General features: G+C 31.9%; 1 protein-coding gene across 1 annotated transcript; it reads right to left on the reverse strand.

The window, feature by feature from the left end:
* Positions 1-6,004: 6,004 nt before the first annotated feature.
* LOC129904193 (leucine-rich repeat receptor protein kinase EMS1-like) lies at positions 6,005-8,180 on the reverse strand. The gene is made up of 2 exons (XM_055979733.1): positions 6,757-8,180; positions 6,005-6,283 (listed from the first exon to the last, which is right to left on the reverse strand). The coding sequence occupies exon 1, from the start codon at positions 7,918-7,920 to the stop codon at positions 6,778-6,780; it is 1,143 nt and encodes a 380-aa protein (XP_055835708.1). The 5' UTR covers positions 7,921-8,180; the 3' UTR covers positions 6,005-6,283; positions 6,757-6,777.
* Between the last annotated feature and the right edge of the window lie 4,719 nt (positions 8,181-12,899).

Genomic DNA, 12,899 nt, shown 5'->3' on the forward strand with positions numbered 1-12,899 from the left:
TATCATATTTATGTATTTATTTTAGTAAGTGATATAAATTCACATTAAATTTGACTATCTAAATTTATACCTAAAGTTTATTTTCGTATAGAATATAACCTTGGAATTATGTATGTAAGATTTGTTAATCACCAAAGTGATCAAATCTTTATGAATGATTAATTCCTAAATAAATGCTTAAACTCAATTTTAATTACCCATTAATTTTGATGCTTATAATCGATATAATACGTATACGTAAATTGATTTTTTTTTTTTTGGTTATAAGATTTATGAATCACCCAAAGGTAGATTGTTTGTTCATATAACCATTTAACATCAAGAAGATAATTTAGATGTATCGTCAGTTTTATTTATATATCCAAAGATAATAAATATTATCAATTGATGCATTAAAAATTATTGAATTACGTTAAATTTACCTTTAAGCATCATTATGTCTAAAGTTGCATTTTGATGTTTGCCCAAAGGAGGACATCAATATATAATTAAGAGTAAATAAATCATTTCTGAATTTGATAGTATGTTTTAATTCATAACACAACGTATTAACAAATGAGCATATTCTATTTGCAGCATTTGCTCTTCATTCACACTCTGCCTTTGTTACGACTTTCAACAGTCTTAACTTCTCAGATTGGTGCAAACAGATCAAATTCCATCTTGGGGTTTGAGATCTTGATGTTGCTCTTTATATTGAGAAGCCAACTGCTATTACTGAAATTAGCAATGCTGAAGAAAGGTCCTATTATAAGCACTGGGACAGGTTTAATAGATTAGGCTTAATATTCATGCGAATGAATATTGCAGACAACATTAAGACTATTCTTTTCAAAATTGAGAATGCAAAAGAATTTCTTAAATTTGTGGAAGAATTCTCTCAAACTGCTGATAAGTCTCTTGCTGGGACATTAATGTGTACTTCAACCACTATGAAGTTTGATTGTTCACGTACCATGCATGAGCATGTCATTGAAATGACAATAATAGCAGCAAGACTAAAGTCCTTAGGAATGAAAGTGGAACAAAATTTCCTTGTACAATTTTTCATCAACTCATTATAGTTTGAGTATGGTCCTTTCCAAATGAACTACAACACCATGAAAGAAAAATGTAATGTGCATGGGATGCTAGTTCAAGAGGAAATAAGCATGAAGAATCAAGGAACTCACTCCATCAACTTTGTAAATCATCAAGGAGCTGGAAAGAAAGGAGAGAAGCATGTTAAGGAAAAACTGAGGCAACAAAATGTTAATGAATCCTTATCTCAAGTACGTAAGAAGGAATATAAGAATGATAAGTGTCATTTTTGTGGAAAATCTGGACACTTTCAGAAAGATTGCCTGAAACGTAAGGCATGATTTGAGAAGAAGGATAAGTCTTGTGCTTTTACATGTCTCGAATCAAATTTAACTAAAGTTCCTTATAATACTTGGTGGATTGACTCTGGTTGTACTGTTCTTGTTTCTAATACGATGCAAGGATTCCTTACAATACATATCACAAACCAGAATGAAAGATTTATGTATATGAAAAATAGAGAGAAGGCTCTAGTTGAAGCTATCGGGACTTATCGTTTGATCCTTGATACTGGGCATCACTTAGATTTATTTGAAACTTGTTATGTACCTTCTCTTTCGAGAAATTTAGTTTCTTTGTCTAAGTTGGATAAGACTGGTTACTCTTTTAATTTCAACAATGAATGTTTTAGTTTGTTTAAGCAAAATCGTCTCATTGGTACTAGTAGTCTTTGTGATAGCTTATATAAATTAAATGTTGATAATTTATTTGTCGAAACATTTTTAAATTTGCATCATAATATTGGAACTAAACGGAGTTTGGTGAATGAACAATCTGCATACTTGTGGCATAAACGTTTAGGTCACATATCCAAAGAAGACTGGAAAGATTAGTTAAGAATGAAATTCTTCAGATTTGGATTTTACAGACCTTAACATTTGTGTGGATTGTATTAAAAAAATAGACAAAACACACAAAAAAGGAGCCACAAGAAGCACACAACTTCTTGAAATTATACAGACTGATATATGTGATCCTTTTGATATCGCATCTTTTAGTAAGGAAAAATATTTTATCACTTTTACTGATGATTTTTCATGTTATGAATATGTTTATTTGTCGCATGAAAAATCTCAAGCGATAAATGGTTTAGAGGTATTTATCAACGAGGTAGAAAGACAACTAGACTGAAAGGTGAAAATAATCAGATCAGATAGAGGTGGTGAATATTATGGAAGTTATGATGAAACTGGACAACACCCTGATCCATTTGCTAAATTTCTTGAAAAGCATGACATATATACTCAATACACAATGCCAGGCACACCACAACAAAATAGTGTGGCAGAAAGGCATAATCGTACATTAATGGATATGGTTAGAAGTATGTTGAGTAATTCATCTTTACCTCCTTCGTTGTAGATATATGCTTTAAGGACTGACGTTTACTTATTAAATAGGTTTCCTAATAAAGCAGTTCCAAAGACACCTTTTGAACTCTGGACTGGTAGAAAACCTAGTTTAAGGTACCTACATGTTTGGGGTTGCCCGACAGAAGTTAGAGTTTATAACTCACAAGAAAAAAATTGGATTCAAGAACAGTCAGTGGTTTCTTCATTGGTTATTCAAAAAAATCAAAATGGTATAGACTTTACTGTCCAAATCATAATACAAGAATAGTTGAAAATGAAAATGCTAGGTTCATTGAGAATAGTGAAGTTAGTGGGAGTGAAAAACCACACAATGTGGAAATTAAAGAAGTTAGGGTACATATTCCTCTACCCTGCATTTCTTCTAAAATTGTTGTTCCTGAAATTGTTATAGAAACTAACAATCAACAAGAACAACAAATTAATGCTCTTATTAATCACACTGAAGTCATAATTAATGAACCTCTTATAGATGAACCAGAAGAAATAATATTAAGAAAATCTCAAAGACAAAAGAGATCTGCTATTTCTAATGATTATTTGATATATCTACACGAGTCAGAAATAGATTTAGGAATTGATAATGATCCAGTTTCATTTTCACAAGCCATTGAAAGTAAGAATTCTGATAAATGGATAGAAGCTATGAAAGATGAGTTGAAATCTATGGAGCATGATGAAGTTTGGGACCTTGTTGAATTACCTGAAGGTTGCAAAAGAGTTGGGTGTAAATGGGTCTTTAAGACCAAATGAGACTCAACTAGCAACATCGAACTTCACAAGGCCAGATTTGTTGCCAAAGACTTCATTCAAAAAGATGGCATCGACTATAAGGAGACATTTTCACCTGTCTCTAGAAAAGATTCACTCAGAATTATAATGGCTCTAGTAGCTCATTACGACTTAAAGCTACATCAAATGGATGTGAAAACAATCTTTCTAAATGAAAATTTAGAGGAAGAAGTTTATATGAATCAACCCAAGGGGTTTTCTATTAAAGAAAAGGAACACATGGTGTGTAAACTTAAGAAGTCAATATACGGACTTAAACAAGCTTTCCGACGATGGTATCTTAAATTTAATGAAACTATTGTCATTTGGATTTAAGAAAAATACCATTGATCGGTGTATATATCTAAAGGTCAGTGGGATTAAGTTTATTATGTTGGTACTATATGTTGATGACATCTTGCTTGCTACTAATGATCTTGATTTGTTGTACGATATCAAAAAATATCTCTCTAACAATTTTGAAATGAAAGATATGAGCGAGGCATCCTATGTGATTGGAATAGAAATATTTCGGGATAGATCACAGGGATTATTAGGGTTGTCTCGGAGAGCCTATATTAATAAAGTGTTAGAGAGATTTAGAATGGAAAAATGCTCATTAAGTTCCGTTCCAATTCAGAAAGAAGATAAATTTAGTCTCAATCAATATCCAAAAAATGAATTGGAATGTAAGAAAATGAATGCCTTATGCATCAATTGTTGGGAGCCTAATGTATGCCCAGACATGCACGAGACCATATATAAGTTTTACTGATGGGGTGCTGGGCCGTTATCAAAGCAATCCAGGAATAGACCACTGGAAGGCTGCAAAGAAAGTGTTGTGATACTTGCAAGGGACGAAAGATCATATGCTCACTTATAGAAGATCTAATCATCTTGATGTGATTAGATATTCAGATTCAGATTATGCTAGTTGTGTGATACAAGAAAATTCATATTTGGATATTTGTTCCTGTTAGCTGAAGGAGCAATATCATGGAAGAGTTCGAAGCAGTCTGTTATAGATGCATCCACTATAAAAGCTGAGTTTGTGGAATGCTTTGAGGCCACAGTTCAAGCTAATTGATTACGAAAATTTATTTTAGGACTTGGACTAGTCGACAATATTTCCAGGTTGCTGAAAATTTATTGTGATAATACTGCAACTGTTTTCTTCTAAAAAAATGATAAGTATTCAAAAGGTTCCAAGCATATGGAATCGAAATACTTTTCGGTTAAAGAAGAAGTCCAGAAACATAAAGTGACAATTGAACATATTAGCAACAAGCTTATGATTGTTGATCCTTTGATGAAAGGATTACTGCCCAAAACATTTGTTGAGCATGTTGAAAGAATGGGTCTTATTGATAGCAATGAATAACTTTATGTAAAGATTTCATTATGTTTATGCAATTGACACTTGGCTCAACTATATATATGTTTCTGTTATTATATATTTTTTCTTGTACATATTATGTTGAGAATGCCGATAACATATTTTTGCTTAGGTAAAGATATACTAAGCATTATGATTGGACCATTACGTATTTAAAGGCTGTGTTAGGTAATCGATTAATATTGTAGTACATGAAAGGAATTATGTCGAGATGTGATGTATGACCACCATGACTCATATTAGTTGATTTATTCGATAACAACAAATGATGTTGGATTTAACATTATTGTGCACATGATGAATGACATATTTATTAAACGTTTAAGAATGTGTGCCAAGTGGGAGAATGTAAGTTATGGCTCACTTTGGTTTAATAAATTATGTAGCTAATATCCTATCTGAATTAGAGATGGCAAGTTACCTATTGGTTGTAAAACTGCTAATCTCTTACGTTGATGGAAACGTAAAAAGTAACTGTCAAAGGAAACTCTCTTATTAAAGGGTACTCTCTCTCTCTGCCAAATAATATAGCCCGTTCTATCAAAATTATTCTGAGAGTTTAAGGCAAGGAAGAGAGGTAACTTTTGAAGAAAAACAATTAAAGAAGACTTCCTCTCAATTCAAGTCAAAATTCACAAAGAACGATATGGCTGATTCCGGTATGTTCTTTTGACTGAATTATTATAACTGTTGATATATGTGAAAATCAGATAGTTTCACGATCCTGAATAATTTATAGGATTTTCTGATTAGATTGTTTATGCTTTTACAATTTATTAAATCCTTGCAGGCAAGCCTTCCATGAAATCTATAGTGATAACTTCTCATTTTCACTTAGGACTAACAGAAATCGGAGCTAGATTTTTTATGTTTACGCTTGACTTGTTGACAATTCAAACGAGTTACATGGTCAAATATGTTTCTTTTCACGCTCTTCCATCTTTGGTACATCTTTGTAGCTCCTAGGAGAATAAAATAGTGATAACTATTAGCATACTCCATGACAGCCTGCCTCAAATCTTCCACGCCGAGTACACAAACAATCTAATTTTTTTCAAAAAGGGTAATTGAGTTTTTAAGGTTTTCTCTCAAAACATTCTTATATCAATTTTTTAAATAAATTTTGGTTCATCTCAATTAATTCTAAGAAGTACCTATGACCTCTCGTCGGCCAAGATCACAAAACCAAAGTTCCCTAAAGTTTTGTGAAGTCATATGTAATCTGTGGTGTAAACAGCACATTTAAAACATTACTTTGGTGCAAATGTATTTTACTTTCTTACTTTAATTTCTCAAACATTTAAAACAGATACTAGCTTAATACATTTGTTTTGGTTGGTGATTAATGATAGTACCTTTGACAGAACAAGGCCATGTGATGCAAAAAGAGGTCAACCAATTCGCTAGTCGGAACTTTCTTGCCATGAATCATTGCCATATTCAGCCAGAAAACAGGGCCGCCACTTTTCAACAACCGACGTATTCTATTATAACATCTACTTGATTTGATAATGCAGGTCTTGCAAAAATAAAAATAGAAAAATCAAGGTGTTTATGTACTTACATTTTTTGAATAACAATTGGTATTTGGATCGATTTGAGCACATCTTGACCGTTATACTAAGTATATATTATCTTCATCAGCATAAGTATGGAGTAATTCTATCTACAAGATAAGATATAATTAGAAGACCATATAATATAAAAGACAAAAGTACAAATTATGATACAAAACTTGGATTAATGCAAGTACTTAAATAAGATGAAATGGGAAGACATGATAATGCAGAAATTCAGCCGCAGAATTGAAGGACAAGGAGGTATATCCACAGGCTTGCTTACAACTTTATTAGGACGGAAGAATCTTAATTGGTGCAATTGTACATAATATATTTACATAATGTTCGATTACCTTATCTCATTCCTCAATCAATTAAAAACAACAATTTGCCCTACTTTTTTACAATTTATAAACTACCAAGTACAAACTTCAAAAATAACACATATTACCTTATACTACTATATATATATATATATATATATAGAATTGTGTACATTAAAGATGAACAACCAAAAGGCGTCTTCAAATTACAAAGACAACGCTCATTTTTTGATAGAATCATCTATGAAAATACTTACGAAGAAATGAATGTCATCCCTTTAACATGTTGAAATTCCATTCAGAATCTCGACGACTTCATTCATGGGAGGCCTAGCGTGACAATTTTCATTAGCACACATCATGGCAATCCTAAAATACTCAACAATTGCACTTTCTTTCAAGTCAGCCTTTGAAAGATTGACATCAACCATTTCCATATACCTTTCTTGCTCTACCATACTACTAATCCAATTGACAAGCCTAATTTCATGACCATCTTCTCCTGTAAATGGGAAATTAGGACGCCTCCCTGTGACAATCTCTAACATTAACACACCAAAACTATAAACATCTCCATTTGTTTTTGCCATTGGTGCACCATTAATGTACTCTGGTGGCATGTACCCCATTGTTCCTGCTACTTGTGTTGATACATGTAAATGTGACCCTTGAATTCTCCTAGCCAATCCAAAATCAGCAATATAAGCTTCAAAATTTCCATTTAATAAGATGTTACTAGCTTTGATATCTCTATGGATGATTGGAGTATCCAAATTATGCATATAAGCAAGTCCCTTAGCTACTCCTTTAACAATTTTAATCCTTGTTCCCCAATTTAGTGGACTCCATGGCATTGATTCCAACATATCCGATGTCGATGACGTGTCGTAAAGCCATTGATCAAGACTACCTTTTTCGATGAACTCGTAAATAAGGACCCGGTCACAACCCGTGGAGCAATACCCGAGCATTTTGACTATATTCTCGTGTTGGATCTTACCTAGGGTTTCCATCTCGGCCCGATATTCCCGGAATCCTTGAAAAGCATCGGCGGAGAGCTTCTTCACGGCGACGGTGATGCCGGAGTTCAGCTTCGCCTTGTATACCATCCCGAAACTCCCGTCGCCGATGATGAGCTCCGGTGAGAAATCTCGGGTCGCGTCGGCGAGCTCCTTCATGGAGATTTGATGCAGAGATGGGTCAAATGTTGCACTTTCAGTCACGGCGATGGATGAAAGCTCCGTATTTCTACTAGCTATCGCCCGGGTGTTTCGGGTCCGGCTCTGGGGATGATTCAGGGTCTCTTCAATACGACGACGTTTGATAGGGTCTCTGCAGAAAACATAGAGAGCAGTAAAGATCAAGATGACTGCAACGAAGCTGGAAGCCGCAGCTATAAAAGCTTGAAGTGGAGGATCCATGGAAGAAATAAAGTAAAATTAAAAGCAAAAGTGGGTTTTTCTTTTTCCGATTGGTTGATAAGAATGATAGGAAAGATGGAAATTGGCGGATTAGAGAAAGAAGGAAAAGGAGAAGCCGCCATTAACGGGTGAGGAAGATGGGGTTTTGAATGAAAGAGAAGATGCTGGCTTGTCTGAAAGCGTGGACTGGGATTGCGGTCAACGGTCCATACAGTAGAATTTCATTATACTTCTACTAACAGTAGTATGCCCACTAGTAATCTCCGATAAAAAAAAATTGCTTTCATATAAACTATTAGATAAGTTTAATACAACGAACTTTGGGTTTTAAGGGAAGTATGAATAGAAAATAAGAATTAAAAAATGTGGGGAAATAAAATGAAGATAAAATAAAAAGTTATTTTTTTATTATTGATAGAAGAAAGAAAAAGTTTTATTTTTATATTAGGAAAGATTTCCTTTTAACTCATAAAGAGTTAAGTAAAGGGTACCCTTGCACTGCCATTGTCGTTCGCTCGGTTCGGCTTTAACAAATGATGTGATTGATTAATAATTTTTAGATAAAATTTATTTATCAATCTCATTAATTAATTTTTTTCTTTAATACTAATCCGTTAATTATTAATTAATTAATTTATTCATTAAATTAATTTGAATTAATTAAATAGCGAAATTAATAACGGAATTAACTAATTTGCAAAACGGTATTAATTTAAAATCACGGATTCGAAAAGGACCTGTTCCTTCCGAACATGTATTTCCATTCGCAGAAGGGACCTATTCCTTCCGAACAGATGCTTCCCTTCGCAGATTTAGAAAGGACATGTTCCTTCTTAACAGATACTTTCCTTCCCAAAAGAAACCTTGTTGACTATAAATAGAGAGGCTTCCTCTCAGTTTTGATCATCGAAAAATTTCTTCTCTTCTGCATATATTTTCTTATAAACAAAGTTGTGTCTTTGTGTGATCACGTTGCTGTTTTTTGAGTTCGCTGATATTATCGAAATTTAAGGTACCACTACTTCTTTAATGTTCTATCCGTTTTATCATGGAGGAAATAATCTATAACCTTAGGTACAGTGAAGTGATTAAATTCCTTAAGGATACACAATAAATTCTGTAGACTTGAATATTATTTTACTTTGCATATTTAGTGTTTCTGGTTTACTAACCTTAATATAGGAGATAACACTCATCTAGAAGGAAGGAAGGGAAAAATAATGGGGAACTTACATAAATCTCACTAGTTAGTGAGCTAATTATTTAGCTACATTCTATTTTGAAATATTAAGTATTTTACCAAATTTTAGTACGTCATGTATCTTGAAGTACATGATGTCAAAATTAACTGTAATTTGTTTTAGATACATTGTATCCAATTGAATTCACATATATTCGAGATACATAACAAATTTCGCTCATCTCCCTCGCCTCTCTCCCATCTCGCTCATCACACTCTTATGTATCTGAGATCATATAGATACATGTATTTAATGTGATTTGCATGTATCTGAGATCATAAAGATACATGTATTTCGCCTCACTCCCCATCTCGCCTACCTCTCTCCTTGTCTATCTTATAGCAAAAATACACGTATCTAAATATATTTTCTCAATATATAATAAAAAATTCTTAATTAATGATAAGATATACAATGTTTAAAATATAAGTAATAATAATATATATGATAGTGAGTTATATTTAATTAGGTAGTTTTTTCAAAAATGATCTCTGTTCTCCGTTGAAATAATTTCTTTACTTGTTTTTCTAATTTTTGTTAGGAGGTTTCAGTGCTGCTAGAGCTAGCTATACTTGACTGAAGACTTTTCAGATGGGAATAGAATTTGGCTCTCTTCATTTTTGCTTTTACAATTTATTATTCTATTTTATTGAAATCTGTTTAATTGGATTGAAATTCAAGAAAGAAAAAATAATCATTTAGTTTTAAGCCTATCATTAATATTTCTATGATTATAATTTTTTTGAAATTTATGATTTTATATATCATGATATTTCTGTATAATTCGTGATGGTTTCGAGATATGATAGTTTCGAGATATGAACTTTAGCCAACAATGAAGTATAGCTCAATTTCACTTCAATACGCCAATTGAGATGAATGAATAGTTTTTAAATTATACATTTCGAAGGGTTGACTACGTGATGTTAAGAGAAGATTTGGATAATTATTTTGAATTAGAATAAGAATTCTTCCTTAAATCAAGGATTAGAATGAAATATGCACATTAAGAGCCCGTTTGGATTAACTTATGAGTTGTTTTCAGTTTTTTTAGTGTTTGACTGATCAACTTAAAATTATTTTGTGTTTGAAATAAACCCCCAAAAATAATTGGGTTTGTTTGATTTAGTTTATATAAAACAACTTATAAGCTGAAAATAGATTATAAGCCAAAATAATAAGTTGGGTTACCCCAATTTTTTTTAGTTTAAAATAAACACTTTTCAGCTTATAAGGAGCTTAAAAAAAGCTTATCCAAACAGGTTCTAAGTGCTTGATAAAATGCTCAACTGCATAATCCGAGCCTATATGTTTAAACATTTGGTGAGCATAAGAAATTGTTTACTTAAATTGTGAGCCCTACATGACAGAATGCATTCATTACATGAGAGAATTCAGTCATGTGTATATATTTGCTCACCACTTTAAGTGACAGAAGATGACTAACTTCTATGATGTGATTTAATTACTTGTATGTGTGTATTGCTTAAATTTAGTTTAGATACAAAACTTGAATTTAGTTTGATCTAACTCAAATTCTTCTGTCCTAATAAAGTTGTAAGCAAGCCTGTGGATATACCTCATTGTCCTTCAATTCAGCGGCAGAATTTTTGCCTTATCATGTCTCTCCATTTCATCTTATTTAAGTACTTGCATTAATCCAAGTCTTGTATCATATTTTGTACTCTGTCTTTTATACTGTATGGTCTTAAGTCTTTACTTAAACTTCAAATATTAGGAGTTGTTAACATATTATTGGGTATTCTTTAAGAGATAGATGGACCATTTAAGCCTATCATACCGTGTTGAAGGGTATCGAGATTATAGGTGACAAAACACGTAATTAGAGATAAACTTTCTAGACTTAGTCGGCAGACTTTGTTAACTCATTTAGCAGTAGCATACTCTTTCTCACACCATTATTTATTTTGTCATTTATGTTATTCAAGAGAATTTTCCAAAGACTTCATATTTTATTTTAGTTTGTAGATATTCATGACTACTTCTTGTTGGTATTTCAGACATTATTTCGTTAGAGGTTCCTAAGCTATTTCTAGATATTTATGATTTCAAATATTTTAGCTTTATTTCATTTATTGGGTCATACAATTAAAATGTCAAATAAAAAGTTGGATTGAATTTGGCATCTCAAAATATTGATCATTTATCCATCCAAAAGTTACTGGGCTGAGACATATTAGACAACAATGAACTAAAAGCATGGTCATTACCCTATCAATTCAATGCTTACCAGTAAGTTTTAAATTATTTATATGTTTACTTATAAAATGTTTGAATACCTAATATTTTTTTTCCCTGGTATACGATTATATCTAATACATCAAATAAAAAAATATAAATATTTAGATAAAATTTCTCATCGATCAATCTAGACTGCATATTAATTCAATTTTTAAAGGCTAAACTACTTTATTAGACATATATCACTACCATACATATTGATTTTATCTATACTTTTAAACAATTACATATATTACCACTAGTTAAAAGTTTTGTACCATATATTAAGAAAGATATTTCATATACACATATTCCTAAAAATTAGCCTAAATTAGTTATCTACACAATTAAATCATCCCAATTCAAGCTTTCATGTTAATCAACTCTCTCTCTCTCTCATCAACCTCCACCTCCACCACTGTTTTCTCTCTTCATTTCTTCTCTCCGCCATGATTTCCACCATTAAAATTGAAATTTGAAACAACATCACAACAATTTGAGATTTCTGTCTATTTAACCACTATTTAAAGTCATATGTGATAGATTTTTAATTTATTTTGTCTTCTGATTTTTAAAATTCAAGGTAAAACTCCATTGATTTAAAGTTTTCTTAATTTTTTTTCCATGGTTAGTGATTCTCCAAATGAGAAGGATATTTATTTATTGTTGCTCAAAAAACGACATGGAAATTACCACTCCAATTCTCGATATTTTCAGCCACTCAATTTGAGAATTCAAAAATGCAACAACTTCAACGAACAAAAGAGAAAGATAGTATGAGAATTTATATCTGATGCAAATGGAAAGATGGTTTATATAATATTTGTGATATGTGGGGTCCAGCCCCTCTTTTTCTTATTCAATTATTGCTGCAAGAAAAAAGGAAGCAGCAAATATTGAATTAAAAATTGTTGCCAATGTTGAATGAAAAAGTAGCACAATTTTGTTGACAAAATTGTGAACGGTAAAATGAAAATTTCACCTATAAAAGGAGCTTTTCAGCTCCTCATTCAATACATCCAATTCACAGATAGAGAGGAAAATATTTGAGCTGTGAGGTATTCCATAAACTATAAGAAAATAGTCCGTGAAGAAAAATAGAGTGTGAATGATATTTTTTGTAAGATGGAAATCAAAAGAGTATTATTCCTTTTGAGTTTGTGGTATTCTTTTTTAAGTATTGTACTCGGTACTATCCAGTGTAAAATTTCTTACTATAGTGATATCAGTTTCTCCTCTTGGCTTGTGGTTTTTTCTTATTTGGGTTTTCACGTAAAATTCTTGGTGTCATTATTTTTCCCATTTTATTTCTACTATTTTGACTATATATATTCTTCTGTTAGTCCGTTTTCCCAACAAAGTGGTATCAGAGCAAGGTTTTATCCAAGTATGCTCTATGGTTGCAACATAGTCTGAACTTCCACATCAGAAAAAATTTACTTTGATTTAATATATATTTTGGGGAAAAAAATAATGAAAGCCAACACTAGTAGAATG

This window comes from Solanum dulcamara, chromosome 9 (assembly GCF_947179165.1).
Source record: "Solanum dulcamara chromosome 9, daSolDulc1.2, whole genome shotgun sequence".
NCBI lineage: Eukaryota > Viridiplantae > Streptophyta > Magnoliopsida > Solanales > Solanaceae > Solanum > Solanum dulcamara.